Here is a 20,687-nt window from a genome sequence, read left to right as displayed (position 1 = left end):
GGCGGTCATGCTGTGGGGCAGAGACTACCCCCGTCCCTACCCCCAACCTGGGGCTTCCGTTAGCCTCCCCAGCTCCCTTTTGAAACATCCCTTAGGCCTTTGCTGGCCTTTGCCCCTCCCAACTGTAGGCCCACACGGGAGTCCAAGACTGGCTTAAGAGCCCCTCAGAAATTTGTAGAGTTCTACATGAGGCCACCAGACACAGGAGCCACTTTTCCAGAATTTGATCAGCACACTTGAGCTTTCAGGGAAATTTCGCCCCTTTTGTCTCTGCCCTGCCGTCTTGCTGTGTCCTTTATGGGCATGAAATAGGCTGAACGTGGCATAACTTCTCTTTATCCTCCTCACACCCCGCCCCCTCTTCTGCTGCAGCTCTTCAGTTTTCCTCGTTAAGATTCCCAACCAGGGTTGACCACGCAGGTGACTGTGAGCTGCTCCTGGAGCCAGGGAGGGACTCGGGGCCTGGAACAGCAGCGAGCTCACGGTCGGCTTTCTGCTCCTGTGCTGACGGTTTCTTCCTCTCTGGCTTCACACCTGGACTCGGCTTCCTGCTGCACAGGGCCCTGCCTTCCTCTGCCCCCTCCTCCCCCCGCCTCCTATCCCTCCCTCCTCCTCCTCCCTTCTCCTCCTCCATTCTCCATTCTCCTCCTCCTCCTCCTGCATCCTCCATTTACATCCTCCTCCAACCATCTCCTCCATCTATCTCCTCCTCCATTCTCCTTCTCTTCCTCCTCCTCCTCCTCCTTCTCCTCCATTTATCCATCCTCCACGCTCTTCTTCCATCTACCTCTCCTTCTTCCTCCTCCTCTTCCCTCTTCATCCTCCCCCTCCATCCATCCACCTCCATCCACCCTGCATCCGCCGCCCTTCCTCCCCCTCCTCCTTCCTCCACCCTCCTCCCTCCTGCCTTCTCCAGCCACCTCCTTGCATTAGCCGCAGGTTTCCTCTGAGCTTACTTCATCCACAGGTCATTTGATTAGCACAATTCTAATGAGGCCATTTTGCGGTAATAAGAGATACAAATGCAAGTCTTTTAGTTTATACTATTGCTCAGTTTAAAGGTAAATATCCTCCAATGACATTATTTGTAGTTCTTCTATTGGGTATGTTTGTACCTTTAAATAAAACGCTGAAACCTTTTTGATTGTTCCATCAACCTAAAGCACTTTTTTATTGTGAGATAGAACATACCTATAGAAGAATGCACAAACACACACATGTGCTTTAAAGATGAGTTAAGAAGCAGATATCTGCGGGGTCAGGAGGTAACCGCGTGCCCCTCCTGCCCCTGCAGCCATCACTGTTCTGACTTCCGGGATTATAGTTTTCTCACTTTTCTTTGTAGTTTGCATTGTATGTGCACTTCTTAAATAATATGGTTAATTTTGCTTGATTCTGCACTTTAAATAATTGGAATGATATTCTCTATATTCTTTTGTCCTGCTTCTTGCACTCTCATTATGTCTGTGAAATTTACCTTGGTGTCGCTGTCGTTTAGTCTCTCACTGCTGAATGGATCTGAGTGCAGCTGCACTGTTTATTTATCCGTCTGGTGTCCGGGGATGTGGTTGTGCCCGATCTGAGCCGTGCTGCTGTGAACGTTTCTGGGTGTCTTCTGGTGCATACATGTAAGACTATCTCTCCCCAAGCCTGAAGTTCTGGGTCCTAGGGGTCTGCACCTTCGCTTTGCTAGGCAATGCCAGGCGGCGTTCTAGATGCTTGTAGGATCCACAGCCTGCCAGCTGTGCGGGACAGCTCTTGCTGGAGTTGTCAGCATTTTCCGTTTTCCCCGCTGTGGCCGGGTCATCACGTGTCCCTGCCAACTGACTGACAGGGTCATGGTCCACTGGGCAGCATCTGAATCGCCTGTTCTCTTCTCTTGCCTGTTTTGCTCTTGGATTGTCTGTCTTCTTCTTGCTTGTTTGCCCAGTTGCTCTATGTGAGTTTAAAGTGTGTTCTTCACTGCAGGACGACGTGATGATGCCGCAGAGGGTGAGGCTGCAACATGAAGCTGCTGTTCGGCACCCGACGAGTGTAAGTACGGCTGCCTTTTCTGTGTTGTCGCCACTTTTTGATAAAATTGCCATTGCAGCTTTTTAAATTAAGATTTTTCTTTAGGGTGGGAAGAGTCGGTTCATGGGAAGACTACCCAATCAGAGAATGACTTGTGGCTGGTGTGTCTGTAAACACCCGCAGGGTTTTCCTTTGAAGGAAACATGTCTCTTATTTGGGTGGCACTTGTTACTTTCAAATGCCTGCAGAGCGTTTTTTGGTTTTGTTTTGGTTTGTTTTTCTCAGCATTTTAGAAGCTGTGCACCTTGGACATGAAAACACAGGTTGAGAGCTGGAGTGTGTCAGCAGTTTAAAAAAAATTATTATCTGGGCAGCCTCGGATTATGGTTCTCATCTTTAGAACGGCTTCTAGTCGGCCCCCAGGAGCCAGGCTTCTCCAGGACCTGCCTTTCTGGGCACTCACAGGGCGAGGATGCTCTGTTCAGCGGCCCATGTGGGCTAATCCCCCTGTAGGAGCTCCGTGTGGGGAGTGTCTCCCTGCCCACTCAGAACTGGAGGGGCATCTCAGGCCAGGGGTCACTCACCCCATGTGGCTCAGGGTTTGGGGTGGCCCTGGTGGCCGATCCCAGAGTCACAGCCCCTACTGCTCAGACATCTATGGTCAAGTTTCAGTAAAGACATCTTCGATTTACTGTGACAATCCTGGTTTTAGAAAGTGTGAGAGAGGGGCCGGCCCCGTGGCTTAGCGGTTAAGTGCGTGCGCTTCGCTGCCGGCGGCCCGGGTTCGGATCCCGGGTGCGCACCGAGGCACCACTCCTCCAGCCATGCTGAGGCCACGTCCCACATACAGCAACTAGAAGGATGTGCAGCTATGACAGACAACTATGTACTGGGGCTTTGGGGGAAAAATAAATAAATAAAATCTTTAAAAAAAAAGAAAGTGTGAGAGAGAAACGCCTGCAGTGTCTGCCTTTCCTGGTGGACAGCTCCCTCTTGCCTCTCACTCTCAGATTTTGCTCACTTCTGCCTCAGTGCTCTGTCCCCGATGCATACGCATGTGGAAGCTTCTCCAGTGTGATGTGTGCACGAGCCCAGGATCTCATTCTGGGCTTCAGGTGGGGCCTGAGACTCTGCGTTCCTTGCCAACTCCCCAGGCTCAGGCCGTCCCCACACCCTGTTTTTAGCCCACCTGCCTGACCACTAGGCCTCATGCAGGAAAGGGCATGTTCCCAGGACAGGGCACAGGCTCGGAGCGCAGATCCTCGTGAAATGTGTTGTGTGAGTGATTCAGGAGGAAAGGCACAAAGATGCACTTACATGAGATACAGCTTCTCCAGGAGGTTCCATGACTTCCATTCACCCAAGATGAATTCCTTTTCTTCCAATAGCCCTTGTTTTAGAGCTCTGAACTCAGCCCACTGATTTTCTGCTTCTAAGGAGTTCAGCACCTTATGCTTCTTCTCCCACTGCCCAGCCTCCCATGACTCTCTGTGACTCAAGTGTCTGGCTGCAAGCACCTGGCCTGCCGTGTAGATGTGCCTGTGCACGCCTCTGTATGGGCTGCTGTTGTCTTTTCATGGAGCAGGGATGTTGTACAGCCTTAAGTTCGATGCTGAAGACTCAGTCCCGGAATTGTAATTGCACTTACCTTGCTTAAATTTAAACATTATTAATGTAAGCATGTCCTTGAAATACACCTGTAAAAAGATAAAAACTGTATTTGGAGAGGCCACTCCACATCTCGTTAGCCTTCCAGAAGGCGGGATGTGTGGGAGGTTCAGAAGTGCCCAGTCATACTTCTTTACTGAGAAGTGGCCCCTCGGCCGAGGTAGCATCATGGGGGCCAACATGTGTCTCAGTGTCTGGATGGCAGGGGTCTGATGTCACCCACCTGCCTGGGGCTGGTGAAATCCTCAGGGCCCAGCATCCGTTCCGTGGCCAGAAGCTAGACCAGCCCTTGGGGAGGGGCCCGCAGCCTCTTCTCTGGCCATGGCTGCCCTGTTGGAGGCCCAGCTGCTTGCCCCAGCAACCAGGCAATCCTCCTACTTCCCAGTAGCTGGGCCATCCTCCTCCTCCCAAGCTGCTGGGCCATCCTCCTCCTCCCCCACGGCCAGGCCATCCTGCTCCTCCCCAGCAGCCGTCCGGTGCCCCCAGGTCATCTGGAGTGTCTCACTCTTCCCGGCTCTTCCCAGCTCACTCCCTGGGCGCTGACCAGGGCCTGTGAGTTTGTGTGCGTCCTTGCCTCTGGCCATTTGCCCCTTCACACAGGTGGACACTCAAGGCTTTGTCATGGGGGCTTGGCCGCCCTGAGTGGGGCTGGGCTGTGGTCCCTTTTCAGCTTGTGCTAGCAGACCAGGCTAACCCATCTGTGAGCCACACTCGGGTTTTTCCTGCTCTGTCAGCGGGTCCTAGGGGCCCTTGTGAGGCCGTAGGCGTGAGCTGAGGGAGAGGTCAGAGGAACAGGTGGGTGACTCATGAGCTGGCGGCCACTCCCACGTGCACCACTTTCCCCCTGATCTCAATGGCTACGGGGCCACTCGATCTCCTGCCTCAGTGGCCTGACAGTACCCAGCTCCTAGTGGGCAATTATGGCAACTTGGTGCCTGTGGTCAGGCCACCTTGAATGGCCCAAAGCTCCGTGTCATGAGTAGCTGGCCTGGCCCCAGGATCCTGGCGTCTGAGCTGTATCTGCCCCCCTGGGGCCGCCAGTCTCTGCATCACTGTCTGCCACCAGCTTTCTCCAGAACTCTGCAGGGCCCGTGGCACGGGTGGCAGGCCGTGCTCCTCCAGGCCCTGCTCTCAACCAGCAGCCTTGCTCCTTACCAGGTCAAGGGTGAACAGGACCACAAGTGGCCCCAAGAGACCTGCCTAGTCCTGTGCCTGTCTTCATGATCTGTCACCTTGGATGGGTGTCATAGTATCCCAAGTCTCTGGAGGTTGTCCAAACCCTGGGGAGCATATGTATGACCCGGGCATCCAGAGCACTTGCCACAGCTTGCTCACCAAATGCAGCGGGATGTCCTCGACGTGGCGGTCAGCACGGTGTCCTGCAGATTGTCCAGCGTTGCAGACCTCACTGAACGATGTTAAGTCAGCAGGCGAGGTGCCCAAGCCTTGAGGCTGGCCGATGGGGCTTATGAGCAGGACCGTGTCTGTGCAGTGTCCACCGTCATTCACCAAGGTCCGTCTAGTTTTTGCAGGAGTATGTGGGGACCAGACACCACATCCTTCAAGCCTCCAAGGTGGCCTTAATCTCTCTGTTTTCCCCAGGGTGTGATACGGTGTTCAATTTGCTCTCGCACTTGGATGGGAGGGTTTCAGGGTGTCTACCTGGTCTTTCTCCTACACTAAGCCCTACTCCACCGCTCAGGGAACGCTGTGAGAGCTCTGCTGACGCTGAGTGTGTCCTTTCTGGCTATACACCCAGGAACCGAGAAATGGTCACTGGCTGGACCTGTGCGCCCAGGGAACTCACAGTGAGGAGGACTCGGGCCGGGACTCCCTTGTTACCTGACCCGTGGCCCGTACTCCAGTGGGGCCATGATGGTGTTGGCATCAGCTGGGACCTCGCAGGATCTGGGAGTCCCTTCCCTGGCCTGAGATCCTGTATCCTGTGCATCTTCCCTGGCGTGGCACTGTCTCTCCTCATGGGTGCAGCTTCTACTTCAGCCAGCGGGCCCGAGTCTGAGAACTGGCTCAGGTCTGGAAACGGTCAGGGGTCTGGGCTGTGCTCCTGTGCATGTGAGCCCTTCTGATGGTGCGTATTGAGCAGTGCTCGTGTTGGCTGTCTGTCGGCCTCTCCCTGGGACATGCGGCCTCCCAGCTGCCTTCCATGTGAGCCGCCGTCATGACAGTCACACCCACCTGTCGCAGACAGGGACGCTGGCCTGGCCGGCTGTGCTGGAGGGACGGTTCTGCCCCAGCACCTCCTCCTGGCACACTTGGCCTGCGGCTGCGACACACACTGCCCCTCACCAGCGCATCCTCATTGCCGTGGTCAGCAGCGTCCCCTCCCCAGGGGCCGGCCCCCGGGCCCTCTGGTCTCCTGCTCCTCACTGAGTCTTCCGATTCCCCGCAATGGTATGTGCATTTTACACCTGGGGTTGACACGCTCTCACCTGATGGATGGAAGGAAGGAAGTCCCTAAGCTCCGGCGAGTAGTGACAGCAGCAGTGGTAACGCCAGAGCTCTAGCAGGTCAGAGAAGGCCGTCAGTGACCAGCCAGTGCCCACAGCTCTGGCCTCCTGTCCTGCCCTGCCCCCTGGCTCTATGAAAACACATTTCTTCACACCTTGGGATCATTGCTTGCACGGTTCCATCCTGCATGGCCAGGCCAGCCTCATTCTGCCTGGAGGACTGGGCTCGGCCTTCCTGTCTTAATCCCACACCATCACGTCCGTGTGGTGGTCCACCCTTGGCTCCATGCTCTTCTAGCACCAGTGTGTGCGCTGGAAGATTGGTCCTGTGGGTGTGGCTGTGTTCCCGTGGGTCTGCCCCATTGGACTGTGAGTTATTGGGAGCAGGGATCTCATTTTAGTCATTTTGTATCTCAAATAAAATACTGTCTGGTCAGTACTCAAATGTTAGTTGTGTGCTGCAGGAAATGGTTTTCAAATGAGGATGAAGTATATGTGACAAGAGGCAGGAGGAGGCAGGACTCAGCAAGCTGCACTGAGGGTGCTGCCCTGAGTGCCAAGGCCTAAGGGGGCCCAGGCGGCGTCTGCCACAGCACTGGGTCCGGGGTGAGGATGTGTAGGAGTCTTTGCAGGGAGTCAGCCTCAGGGATGGTGGGCAGGTGGGTCTAGAATCCCTCGGCAGGCCTGCAGCCTGCGTCCACAGCTTCCTCGTGAGGCATTTAGCCTAGTGGAGTCGGGCCTGGCCATGTCACCCAGGATAATCTCCGTCACCCACTGTCAACCAGTTACGGACTTCAGTCACGTCTGCAAAACCCCTTTACGGTGGCACACAGATGAGTGTTAGAACAACTGCCGACGGCAGCCTCCCAAGGGGACACAAAGCTGGCCGTGACAGAGGGGAGGTTGCGTGTGGCTAACGCAGTCAAGGTCAGAGCTGGAGCCCAGCGTGAGAAGAAGGTGGGAGATGGGGGCTGGGGGCGGGCTGAGGGCGAGGGCACAGGCGGTGCACGTCTGAGGGCATGAGAGTTGACGGGAGCAGGGCGGATGCCCTTGCAGGACTGCAGGTGCCTGTCTGTGGCACTGGCTTTCACCAGGTTCTGAAAGGGTCGTGCGCCAGCGGTTTAAGAGCCACAGACAGGCGCAGATGTGGATATTCATTGAAGTCAGTTCCACAGACTCTAGAAGTTGCCTTCCAGAGGGTTACAGCCGTAGACTGTTTAATTCCTTACCCTTTCTGGCTGGAAAGACCTCAGAGAACATGCTCTGACTGACAGTGTTGGGAAGTCAGCCGCTTCTCCTGGAAGCCACAGGGAGTTGTCCCGCTCTGGGCAGTGGGCTTGACCTTGGCCCTGAGACTCTGAGCATCAGACATCACTGGATGACCCTCTGGGGCTTACTAAACCAGCTCCAGAGAGAGGCTGACGGGGTTTCTCGGTGACGTGAAAAAAGAGATTAGATGCACAAACAATATTTTTTGGTCTGGTTCCTTTGTTGGGAAGAGAAAAAGGAGTGAAAGAAGTCCTTCTGGATGGATTTCTATTCACAGTTTATGTCTACAGGGGAAATGCAGGGATCGGATTTCCAGAAATTTCTTTCTTGGCTCTCACAGGTGTGATAATATCACGTGTGGAAGTGCCAGAGTGACGAGATCTGAGAAGAGCAACCCCGTTTTTCCCAAGTTTAAATTGCACTTGACTGCCGAGCTAGTTGCTCGAACTACTTCTCTCTGCTTCTACCTGTTGCTGCCCACCATGTAATCCTGTGAGACTGGGGGCCTGCACACCATCCTGGCCCTGGGAGGGGGCCGCCGTGCATCTGTGCAGTCGGCTCAGTCCCACAGGGGCTGCATCTTCCATTCAGTGAGTTTCACACAGCTGGAAATGGCACATAGCAGTTTCCAAGCATTTAAAATATATTGTACCTTGACACTTCTAAAGAACTTTGTAACCAGTGTGGACATTTCAGAGAGTAAGATACTTTCAGAGATGTTGTTTTCTATTTCTTTCATTTTCATACTGAAAAAATTAAACGTGATTGGCTTCATTAATGGAATTGCTTGTGGTAATTCTCCATGTATAGGTTCAAATGGACCCTGATATCCAGGGATAGATAAGGAATTTGGAAAAAATGCAGACTGTGTCAGTTTGTCTTAATCTTAATTGAAACAACCTTGGTTTGCAGGGTCAAAATGAAAAGACACCCACCAGCTGGAAGAAAATATTTGCAAGTCATATATCTGACCAGGGGTTGATCTCCATAATGTATAAAAAACTCACACAACTGAACAACAAAAAAACAAATAACCCGATCAAAAAATGGGCAGAGGATATGAACAGGCATTTTTCTAAGGAAGATATACAGGTGGCCAATAGGCACATGAGAAGATGCTCAACATCACTAATCATCAGGGAAATGCAAATGAAACCACACTAAGATATCACCTCATGCCCTCCCCTCCATGTCCTCATCCAGGGGGGGTCCTGTGGTCCTCCCGCACCCTCACTTCCGTGTCCTCACCCAGGGGGTCCTGTGGTCCTCCCACACCCTCACTTCTGTGTCCTCACCCGGGGGGCCCTATGGGGCTTGCTTTGCTTATTTTCATCTCATGAATCACAGTCTTTGCTTCCTGTTTGGTGCCTGAAGACAGTAATTTCCTCAGCTTTGTGCGTTGCTCATTGTTGAGGTGGGAGTGAATGTGCTGACTGTGGCCGCCTAGGTGACAGAGCGCTAGGATGGAGACACCCAGTGGCTGTCAGCCTCTTCTCCTACTTTTGCCCCTTTTCTGGGCTGTTTTTGATTATTTGTCCATATTTCTCCAGATAATCAACTAGATCTAAAAGAAAACTTGATAGCAAAGTACTTTTAGGGAATACGTTGAATTTGTAAAGTAACTCATGGGAATTCACGTATTTCTAATAATGAGTCTTCTTACCCAGAAAAATTGCTTCCATTGCCAGATTCTACTTCTGTTTTGGCTGTCTTCATGTAGTTTTGTGTATTCTTTATTAAGTTGTGCCTGTGTATTTTGCCCAGTTGTTTCCTCTCATAAATTGTATGTTTCCTCTCATTCCGTCTTCCGTCTTGCTGTTTGTACACATGAACGGTATTATTTCCGTGTGTTCACCTTGCATCCTGCCATCTCACCAAACTTGGCGAGTGTTTATAACATTTTCCCGTTGATTTGTCTAGGTTTCCCAAATATCAGGTTATATCATTGCAGGTTGAGAGGTTGTACTGACCCCCCGACTCGTACGCCTCTCTCTCCTGCTGCCTGTCCCATGACCAACGCGCGGCCTGGGTTGAAGGTGGATGAGACCGCTGCTCCTGAGGTGGCGGGTTTGTCTCTCACGTTCTGGCGCCGCAAGTGGGCCACTGTCTCTGTTCCCGGGCAACCCCCCCTTTCAGGGCTGTTGCCTCTCCCGCATCCGTCAGACCGCACATCCCCGGGGGCGGCGAGAGTCCACACAAGAGGAGTTGTGCTCTCCCTAACTCCGAGCTTTGGCCTTCGCCTCGGTTTTGGCCTTTCGTCTTCCTCGCTGCCAGCCAGCCAGCAATGGGTTTGAAAAGATGATTTTTAAAATCCATTATTTCAGTGGTTTTTCTCATGGTGGTTTGTCAGAACCATGGTGGTTTGACAAACCATGAGGTTTGTCAGAACCTCAGACCTAGACATCGCATCGATTCATACAGAACAGAAGTAGTGCCTGTGCCTGCGGAGCCTGCGGCTACTCTGTCGCTTCTCAGACAAGGCCGTCCTGGGGGGCTGCAAGGAAGTGGTGTGGTCTGGGAGGCGGGGAGGTGGTCAGGCAGGACACGGGCTCTCGAAACTATGCCTCTGTCTTCTCTTCTGGAGCTTGTGCTTCTGTTCTTCTGTTTTCATACAGTTTCCCCTCTGTCTTTTCCAGGCTTCCGTTTCCTCAGACGCTAGGTTGAGGGGCTTCAGCCACATGGACGCTCAGGCCCCCACTGGGCTCTGTGTGCTCTTCTCCCTGTAGGGCACCTGGGGGAAGGCACAATAGACATCCAGTTATTTAAGTTCCTTGGGGCCACCGTTAGCCTCTGTGTGGAGGGGTGGTGATGGCAGGACAAAGACAGGCTGCGTTTGTGGCCAGTGTGGGGAGGGTCCCTGAGGCCCGTGCAGGCAGGGAGGGCACCTGTGGTCGAGGCTGTGGGCTGTGGGTGCCTCTGGGGCCACAGTGTTCACCAGGCACCTGGGTGGGGAACATGCTCCATATTGCCGTCACACCTTAGGTTGTGGGCTTGTCAGCGAGTGAAAATCGGGTTAAATGCACGAGGCTCGTTTTTGTTTTGTTGTCGTTACTGAAGAAGCGATTATGAAAAGAGAAGGTGCATTTTGTGCTCCAACAAGCCTGTTGCTCTCAGATCTGCTCTCCGCTGCACGGAGGCCGAAATCGGAGGAGCGGACGGAAGGAGCACGCACGCCCGCGACACTCCAGGTGCTGCTGCGTGCTGTCCTCTTTAACCCTGGTGATCGCCCCACAAGGCCAGTGTTATTAGCCCCTTTTAGAGGAGGAAACCAGTGCTGAGAGGGTGAACAATTTGAGGCAGAGCCTACACTTAAGCCCAGGCATCTCTGGCTTTATGTGCAGAGGGCGGAAGAGACCAGTGTTGTCACCAGATCCCTCCCCAAGTTGGCTGCTGGGAGGACTGGCCAGTGCACCCGTGAGCGGGCTGGGGTGGACAGGCTGTGGGGAGCCCTGTCTGCTGCTGGATGCACTGCCGCTTCCTGTGGGCTCAGCTGGGGAGTTTGCCTCATTAGAGACACTGGTCTGCACCTCAGCTCCCCTCATCTCCAGGCTCCCTGCCACGGGCTGGCACACACACGCACACAGACATGCATGCATGCATTCATGTACATATGTGCACACACATTCATGCATACACACAGACACGTGTGCACACAGAGATACACACATGCATGCGCACAACACAGACACGCAAACACACACACTCCGGTTGCACCAAATAGCGTTTGCTCTAGTAGGAGCAGATGTGTACTGCACCGCAGCCAGGCTGGCGTTTTACGTGAAGGCAGTCTCTGCAGGTACAGAGCACCGGGGGCAGGCTGCGGCGAGAGGGCAAACCCTCCACTTGCAGCTCACGCCGCTCCCCTCTCGGTGCAGCCTGCTCTGGTCCTGGTCCCTGGGGTCTTCCTCTGGGCCTTGTCTGAATGTCTGTCTCGGCCTGTGACTCAGCCAGCAGGAACAGCCACAAGACGGCAACTCAGCAGGAGCCGTCAGGACTGAGACTCCTGCAGCTGAAGGGAGATCTGAGGGTCACCATGTGTGGAAGTCGTCTTCTCCATGGGGACAAGGACTTCCTTGAGAAGTCTCTGGTGGGGGCCAGCCCTGTGAGGTAGTGGTTAAATTGGTGTGTTCCGCTTTGGCGGCCCAGGTTCCTGAGTTTGGATCCTGGGCGCAGACCTACACCGCTCGTCAGCCATGCTGTGGCAGCAACCCACATATAAAGTAGAGGAAGATTGGCGCAGATGTTAGCTCAGGGCTAATCTTCCTCAAGCAAAAAAAAAAAAGAAGCCTCTGGGAGAGTTGAACCAAACGAGCTTAAAAAGCAGCAGTTCCGTCAAGTCCCAGCACACAGACAGGCCACGTGACAGGGGCTCCTGCTCCTGCTCATCTGCATCTCGGCTCAGCCCTGGGACCAGAGTTCTTCTCCATGGTATTTGCACATGGCCCGTATCCTTCTTAATTTTCCTGGTGACCCTATGAGTCTGACAGCGACCACTCCTTCCTGACCTAACGTGTCCCGGGCTGTGCCTGTGACTGTTAACTTCATCAGATGTCGTAATCGAGGTTTTCTGGGATATTTAATCAATGAGAAAGGAGTATGGTGGTAAAAACTGATCAGAATTATCATCATCATTATGTTTTTTTTGCAAAGGTAGATTGGCCCTGAGCTAACATCTGTGCCAATTTTCCTCTATTTTGTGTGTGGGTCACTGATGCAGTATGGCTGACGAGTGGTGTAGGTCCGCACCTGGGATCCAAACCCACGAACCCAGGCTGCCAAAGCAGAGTGTGCCAAACTTAACTACTAGGCCATGGGGCTGGCCCCTAGAAAATTATATTTTATTAATTGAAAGTAGAAAACATTATGTGTCATATGTGATAAAATAAGATGAAAATTGATGTTGTTATAAAATATTTTTGTGGAGACCAACAGCTGTTCCTATGCTGGGCCTGCCTTCTCTCCTGTGTCTCCTCCTAGCAAGTTTTCATCCAAAGTCCTGTGTGCCCAGCAAAAAACCACCACCACTGTGTGAGCTTCCAGTCTCGGCAGGCACAGAGCTGCAAGCCTGTGGAGCTGGGAACACGCTTCTGTGCCTGCGTTCTGAGGGGAACCACGTTTCACCCCTCAGGTGTGTACCTGAGACCCCTGAGCTGTCTGGCTGGGTCAGGGCAGGTGAGTGCGGGAGTAGCCAGCATGGGCCAGGCCAGGGAGCAGAACACAGGCAGTCTGGAGGCAGGGCCAGTTCTGGACAGGCAGGCTGGGACTCCAGGGTGGCCCTGTGGACCTCCTGGGCTAGCAGAGGGTCTCACAGTGCCAGCTGCATGACCGGGGAAGGTCTGCACTTTGGGGTTGGTCTGTTCCTCAGTCCAGGGCCTGGAGTTCCCAGCTAGTCACGTCCCTTGGCAAGTCACTTACCATCCAGCCTCCCCTGTACACCTCAGGTGAGGTGGCTGGGGATGTCCAGAAGGCACAGCCGTGCAGTTAGCGTATTTGCAAGGGACACATCTGCAGACATTAGGCTCCCCAGTGACGGGCCACCTGCCTCCCGTCCCTGGCTGCACATGGCTTTTCTCTTCAGCACTAACACACTCCTGGGCCGCCCAGAGTCCCCGTTCCACATTCCCAAGAGAGTCTGCAGCCCTGAGTAGGTTCCGGATCTGCACCTAGTCTCCTCATCTGGGCCCCTCTGCAGGCAGGGGGTGGGGCTGGCACTTGTCCCCGCAGGTCCCCTCCAGTGCGTTCTTGAACAGCGGGAATCAGAACGCTAGGTGCCACTCTAAGTGGGGAGCCACACTGCTCACCATCCCCATTGGGACCTTTGGAGGGAAGGAGGACTGATGATAAGTCCACTGAGGACACAGGCCCACAGCAGCACCATCCTGTGTATCCTCCTGGTCCTGGTGGGTCTGAGGGAGAAACTGGGCTTCTGGGGTTTGCCACCACCTGACCACACAACCGTGATAAAGTATGTCCTTCCTGTTCCCATCACCATTGCTGTGTAACGAATCATTTAAACCTAGTGGTGTGGAAGCCAGCCGTTTTATCACGCACACAGACTGTAGGTCAGGAACTCAGAAAGGGCCCAGGGTGGTGGGGGTCTGCTCATGGTGGGCCTAAGCTGGACACTGGGTGGTAGGCTGGGGTCATCTGGAGGCTCGTGCACTCGCACGGCTACAAGTGATCCTGTCTGGTAGCCAGAGCTGCTCCATGTGGCCGCTTGGGCTTCCCCACACCGCGGCATCTGGTTCCAAGGACAGGGTCCCCAGAGAACCAGTTGCAGGCTGATTTACCTTCCATGCCCTCGCCTCAGAAGTTATATGGTGTCTCTTCGTAGACCCCCCTCACGATGGGACTACCAGGGCATAGGGAGGACAGGGGATAGTTGCTGTGGTGCCTACCTCCTTTCTATTCTCAGCATACCTTCTCTTCTACTTTCTGACATTTTCCCAGCCAAATTGCCAGGTCTGAGAAGCCCCCATGTGAATTCAGAAGCAGTTTCAGGATTGCTCGTAGGGATCCCACTCCAGGAGCCTGTCCTGTCTACTTGTTGGCAGCAGATGCTTTCAAGGGTGTCGGCAAACACCTCTCAGGAGCCTTAAACTAGCGGCTTCTTCTCCTAGCTGTTTGGAAGAAGTCAGTCGATCCCCATGCCAGCTCACGCCCTTTGGTTCATTCAGCCGTGTTTATTGAGCACCACCTGTGTACAAGCACGGTGCTAGGCCTGGCCCGGGAGCATCCGAGGTGTCACGTGGTGTGAGACATTCAGTGTGTGTCCCTCATGTGCCGTCACCAGGAGGACGTGGGGCCATGGGGGGAGCAGCGGGATCTCCCCGTGTGGAGCCTTCGGCTACTGTGTAGACGGGGTGGGCAGCATGGGAGGGCTTGAGGCCGCATTCTGGTGCCTCTGTGAGCAGAAAAGCTCCCTCGTACTTTGCCTGTGTCCAGTCTGTGGTCAGGCCAGTATTCTTTTAAAGTAGTGTTAAAGCAAACAAAAGTATCCTCTCTTTTCTCCGTCATTTGTGGACAATACTTGTGGTGGTTAAAGTCATGAAGAACCACCTGCCTCAGAAGCTCCAGTTTCATGTTCACCATCTGTGTACAAGGCTCCCACCTGACCCTCCTTCTGATGGGAGGCCCCGCCCAGCGTGGTTGCAGCTTTCATTGGAAGCCTGAGAGTGGGAGGAGGCTGGGGAGGCGCTGGGGTGCTCGCAGGGGAAGGGGCGTAGCTCAGCTCATGTTCCAGAAAGAGCCACATCTGCCAACCTCCCCGTCTGGCTGGAGGCGAAGCTCTTGGACTGGGCTGGCATGCACGTGGCCCGTCTGCCGCCCCCTGGGCAGCTGTTCCTGACAAGCGGTCGTGGGCCTTGGACCAGTGTTTGTGTGTGGAAGTTAAGCCTCTTAACCTTGTGTTTGGGAACAGGATTTCTACCTCACAGCTTTTGATCAACATTTTCCCTTTTTTCCCTCAAAATCTTTTCTGTTCGGCAGTCAAATGCAGTGGACAGTTAAAAAAATACGTCTTGGTCAGATGAGATGTGGTGAGACCTTACACCGGGCAGGGTGATGATTCCAGAGCTGCTCCCATTTACAACCATATTAGTGTGTTTTCAGGAGAGAGAGGAAAGTTTCACAAGACGAATTCAGCAGTATGCAAAAACATACGCCTGTGGCCAAGTGTGTCTTATCCCAGTTAGAAAATGGACAAAAGACGTGAAGAGGACAGACAGATGGCAGACACACCCATGGAAAGAGGATCAGCATTGTGAACCATCAGGAAATGCAATGAAAACCACAATGAGATGTCACCACACTGTCAGGCTAAAATAAAACATGACGCCACTACCTGCTGACAAGGATGCGGGCAACCTGGGCCATGTGCACTGCTGATGGGAATGTGAAATGGGACGGTCCCCTGGAAAACAGCTCAGCAGTTTCCTAAAAATGTTACAAACATGCAGCAGCCATACAACCTAGCTGTCACTCTCCTGGGCATTTACCCCAGAGGATGAAGACTTACACTCACACAGAAACCTGCATGTGAATGTTTATAGCAGATTAATGGTACTTAATAGCAATAGTGCTAGAAATTAATAGTACTTACTAATAAATCATATTTCCAGCCCCAAACTGGAATCAACCCAGATGTCCTGTATGTGGTCCGTCTGAACTATGGAATATTTTTCAGCCTAAAAAGGAACACAATCTTGTTGCACACAGCAGCCTGGACAAATCTCGAGAGAATTATGGAAAAAAAGCCAATCACAAAAGGCTATGTCCTGTGCGATCCGTTCACACAGCCTTCTTGAGAAGACAGCATTATAGCATTGGAATAACAGACACGCGGTTGTGCCAAGACGGGGGGTGTGGCCATGAAGGCGCCACGAGGGGTCCTTGTGGCCACAAGGATGCCAGTGTCCCTGACTCGCCAGTTGGTGCCGTGTGTTGGTTTTGCGGGGTGTGGTCATCAGAGTGACCGTGTGAAGGATGCATGGGCTCTCTGTGTTATTTCTTACTACTACATGTGAGTCTACCATTTTCTCAAAAAAAAAGGTTAATTAAAAAACCCAACAGCAGCAAAAATGCAAGCAGGCAAAAACCTCCTCAAACTCTCCATTAGTGTAACTGCACTAATGTAAGGTAATCTCCGCGGGTAAGAGCCGCATGTGTCAGACCAAGATTTGAGAAATCCAGAAACAGAGGTGTAACTCCTGATAATTTCTTCATAAGGAGATTTATTCAGTGATGTCGGTCTTGTTGACTGCTCAGATTTTCCTTACTGTTTTCCTCATTGGTCAGTGAGGTAGAGGAGGCGCTGGCCTGGGGTCAGACGGCCTGTGAGCACCTCATGGGGCCTCACCAAGGGGCAGGACACCCCCATGGCCTCCCCTGCCAGAAGGAGGGGGAGGGGCTCCTCCCACAGGAACCGCCCAGTTCTTTGCCTCTGAGGACAGGACCCCTGGTACCCATAGCAGGGACCAGCCTCTGACTGTCTGAAGGCCTGGACCCCTCACCTCTGAGCAGTCTTAGAGATGCTTAAACCTGCTGCAAGCAGATACTTCAGCAAAACATGTGGGTGGCTCCCCTAGATTTCAAGGCACCATTAAAGGGACAGGATGGAACTGCGGGGGTCAGTGGTATAGAAGCTGGGTGCATATAGAGTGAATCGTGTTGATAGCCAGGAGGAGGCAGGGCCAGGCTTCCGGACAAAGGGCCGAAGGAGGTGTAAGAATATAGGTAAGTTACACGGCAGCTAACCAGGATTCTTTCTGGGACAGAGAGTGCCCATCTGGTGGCATCGTGGGGGCTGCCGTGCAGCCTGGATGGAGGGAGGCGGTCCTGGGGAGTGGGCTCTTGGCGCTGCAACTCTTGTTTAGTTAGAGGTTACTGCTTTTGGGAGGCTGAATCGAGAATGTTATCAAGAGATGGGACTTGCAGATTTGCTGCCCCAGAGGCTGCAGTGGCCATCTTCTCACATCCGCTTGAGTTATGGTTTAAGAAGAGCATTTCTGGAAGTAACTGGGTGTTTGAACATGCATCTGGTCATTTTAATCTGAATGCATTGAGGAGGGAAGCGTGTCTGTGACAAGTTCTCAACCAGCCGGAGCAGCTTAGCCATGGCTGCTAAGACCTGCCCTACTCAGGCCATGCAGTGTCCTGGCCTGTGCCCGTCCCACACTGAGTACATGCCCTACTCCCCTTTACTCCAGGAAGTGTCCCCAGCCCGACCCAGGTGTGGGGTTTGAGCTAATTCCCTGCCTGGACATGCCGGCCTCTGCCAGGTGAGATGTGTACACAGGTGTGCACACGTGGCTCGCAGTGACTTTCTCTTGTTGAGCCCTGTTTGCTGTTGCTGTTTCACAGATTATAGGCTGCCAGGTGAGGAGAGAGCCCCCCCACTCCACCGAGCGATACACACGTTGGATCAACCAGCTCACGTCCGACCAGCTTCTCACCCAGGTACTTCCTGCCCCTTGGGGAGGTGGCCAAGGCTGCCTGACGGAGCAAATCTTGCACTGAGGACGGGGCTCCATTCTTCTGTCCTTCAGCACCTGTGTGCCTTCCTCCTGGGTGCATGGTCCTAGTGGGCACTCGCTGAGAAGGGGGTCAGCGTTTCAGAGGATCCTGGCCTGGGAAAGAGCAGGAGCCATTGGGCAGGTGCAGAGGGCCTGGCTGGAGACTGGGGCACAGGGCAGATGCAGCCCAGCGCACAGGCCGAGGTGTGCTGAGTGGGAGGGCAGGAGATGGGGGCTGGGGCTGGGCCTGGGGAGGGAGGTGTCAAGAAAAGGCCCGATTTTTAGCCCAGTCAAGGGGAGGAGTGGGAGCAACCACCCCATGCCCAGCCTGGAAGGGACGCCCCAGTGAGGTGCCAAGTCTGGTTCTGATACTGAGGTGTCCCCATGTGGATTTCCTGTGATCCTGACAGACAATGAAATGCTTTTTTCTGAACTCTGAATAGTGAAAACTAAAGTCTTGGTAGCTGGAATGGTTTATAATGATAATTAGCTTCTGAAATTAGAGTTGCTCGTGATTATGGCATCAAATGTTCTGTTCACTGAACTCAGAGCGATGCAGAGGCATCCCCGGAGAGTTTAACAGTGCCTGGGACAGACACTCCCCTCTTCATAGTGCCATTTCACGTGCTTCTTTGGATAGTCCGAATTACTTACCCTTTCCCCGTCAGCTTGCCAGATGCTGGAGTTGCTGGATTTTGCTTCCGTTATCAAACCCGCTTCCTGGGTTTAAGTTCTGTTCCATAACATGCTGGTTCACACACAGCACTTTTGCGTTTGGATTTACTATTCACATTTGAGAAGATGAATATTCCATTAGGGTCTTTTGTAGATAAGAGGGAAGCTCATTTGTTTTCCAGCTGCTCCCAAGAACATGGCCTGCGTGAGTGGGTCTGGCATGGCTCCACGCTCACCCACGTCACGTGGAGCCTCAGAGCCAGCAGGGTCCGCTGGTGGCATCGGCAGCTCATGGAAGTCACTTGGAGGTGCCCACCGATGTGGACGATTACCGTGGAACAGAGGTGGCTCTGTGGCCAGTGGGCCGGGCTGCAGGCAGCACAGCTCCTTCCTCTCTGCCCTGGGCAGCAGCCAGCCCAGCCCGTGGGTGGCACCGGTTCACGGACACAGTGACCTCCGTGAGCGTCTGATTCCTGCACAGCTGGGGAGGAAAAGCTCCCTCCCGCTGCAGCGATGTGTGGAGTGTGTAGCTTTGAGTTCACGCAGCAGCCCGGAGCCTTCTCCCCTGCAGGCTGTGAAGACACAGCAGGCACTTTGAACTGTCAGACTTCCGTGATAGCGTTGAGAAGGCGCTGACGGCTCTGGTTGCCGACCTGCATGTTGCTTTTCAGCTTTCTGTTGGCATTTGGATGTAAGCAGTAGAATTCACCGTCCTTACACACGTGGAGTAGACCATCCTTACACGCATGGAGTAGACCGTCCATACACGCGTGGAGAATGAGCACTAGTCTGTGACCCTCCTGCCAGGTTTCTGGCTTTTCCCTCCACGCAGCAGGGCCTGACCCTCAGGGCTCACGGTTCTGGGACGAGCCGCCTTTTTACAGATGTTTTCTCAGGACATGCATGGATGGTTTCTTTTCATGTTTTTCTGAACAAAATCACAGCTGAGTCAATGGAGAGCTCGTGAGAGCTTTCATATTCCTAACTGGGAAATTAAAATTCCGTATTCAGCATGAAGGCTTCTGCCTCTGGTCAGCCCAGATTCAGGGCATGCAGAGGCTCCTTGGACGGGCCTGGGCTCAGCTCTGCCCCGCAAGGGGTCTTTGGGGACACTCACCTCAGTCCCGAGTTTAGCGTGTTGCTGCGTGGAGGTCACCCCAGCAGGAGGAACTGCTGCGTCAGACTCTGACCTGATTTCTGGTAGAATGTGAGTCACAAGGAAGCTCACTGAGCATGTCGTTCAAATGCAGTAGGCACATTTTCAGCCAGAAATAGGAGTTCTGAGCCGAGGGCTAACAGGAGGACTTAACTATGAAGCATCATAGAAATAATTAAGGTAGGGTTCTCTGAAGTAGTGTTTTTCTTGAGCGAGTTAGGGGAAGTTAAAGTCTGAAGTTTCTCAAAATAAACTGAAAGACGATCTCTTATTTAAGCCATTTCTCAACTGTTACTGTGGCAGAAATCACACCACTATTTTAACAAGGCGGATCAGCCACCAGGTCAGTCTAAACTGAGTCAGGTGTGTGAGGCGGAGAGCAGCACAATCGGGTGTGACACTTGGTGTGTCTACCTGAGATGTTTGTACCCGCCATGTACAAAGTCAAATCAAGTACTGTGAGTTCACACTCTACTGATTCCAGATAGACTGAAAGGTGGGACTGTCTATACAAATAGCCTGGAGCAGGTGCCACCCTGAGAGCATACCTGTTTTAGGCAGTGCCCACTTTCCACCTTCAGTGATATGTTATTCCCAAGGGACCTGCACTCCTGAATGGAGGACCGAAGGCAGGGCAAGGCCAACTCCCTCCCTATCTCTGACGCTGCCCCTGGGGGTTCCTGGCAGCTCAAAGGAGGGTGTTGGGGGCCTGACAGCTCGAAGGTTGGAGTTGGGGGTCCTGACAGCTTGAAGGAGGGGATTGGGGGTCCTGGCAGCTCAAAGGAGGGAGTTGGGGGTTCTGACAGTTCAAGGGAGGGGGTCGGAGTCCTGGCAGCTCGAAGGCGTGGGCTGAGCCCTTACCAAGGCCAGTGTGCCTGGAGTGGCATGCTGGGCCTGCATTAGTTAACATCAAGAAGGAAGACAGCAAATGGTGTAAAGGGGACCTTCTCCACCTGGCCCCACCTGGTCCTCGTCCTTCACACCTCCTCCTGGCTGCCCTTGCACACTTCCCTCTGGGGAGTCCATGCTTCCTTGGTGTCTTGGCCTGCTCAGGCTGCCATAATAAATGCAACAGACTTTTATTCCTCACAGTGTGGAGGCTGGAAGTCTTCCTGTGTCCTCACGTGACCTTTCCTCTGTGCATGCGCATCCCTGGTGTCTCTTCCTCTTGAAAGGACACTGGTCCTGTTGGATCAAGGCCCCACCCTTATGACCTCATTTAACTTCAGTTACCTCCTTAAAGGCCCCATCTCCAGGTAGAGTCCCAATGGGGGCTAGGGCTGCAACATGGCCTTTGGGGGACACAATTCAGTCCATAGCACTTGGAACCCTCCTTAGCCCCTGGTGCCCCCCTCCCCAGTCTGTACCCCAGCCCGCTCTGGGCACCACATGGACACAGTGGTGTGTAGACAAGGCTGCGCCCTC

General features: G+C 53.4%; 1 protein-coding gene across 5 annotated transcripts in view; it reads left to right on the top strand.

The window, feature by feature from the left end:
• QTGAL (queuosine-tRNA galactosyltransferase) overlaps positions 1-20,687 on the top strand; it is a 135,156-nt gene that overhangs the window by 41,209 nt on the left and 73,260 nt on the right. For 3 of the 5 annotated variants that reach the window (XM_014789388.2, XM_087441871.1, XM_087441874.1), the window contains 2 exons: positions 1,969-2,034; positions 17,280-17,375. In XM_014789388.2, the coding sequence (XP_014644874.2) occupies positions 1,969-2,034; positions 17,280-17,375 (162 nt within the window). Of the gene's footprint in view, positions 1-1,288; positions 1,629-1,968; positions 2,035-17,279; positions 17,376-20,687 lie in introns of those variants that run through there. The other 2 variants (XM_087441873.1, XM_087441872.1) reach the window with 2 other exon arrangements.

Source organism: Ceratotherium simum, chromosome 16 (genome assembly GCF_057802395.1).
Source record: "Ceratotherium simum simum isolate JZ-2026a chromosome 16, ASM5780239v1, whole genome shotgun sequence".
Classification (NCBI taxonomy): domain Eukaryota; kingdom Metazoa; phylum Chordata; class Mammalia; order Perissodactyla; family Rhinocerotidae; genus Ceratotherium; species Ceratotherium simum.
The sequence above is the reverse complement of the archived record's forward strand: the minus strand, read 5'-3'. Positions and strand labels throughout refer to the sequence as shown.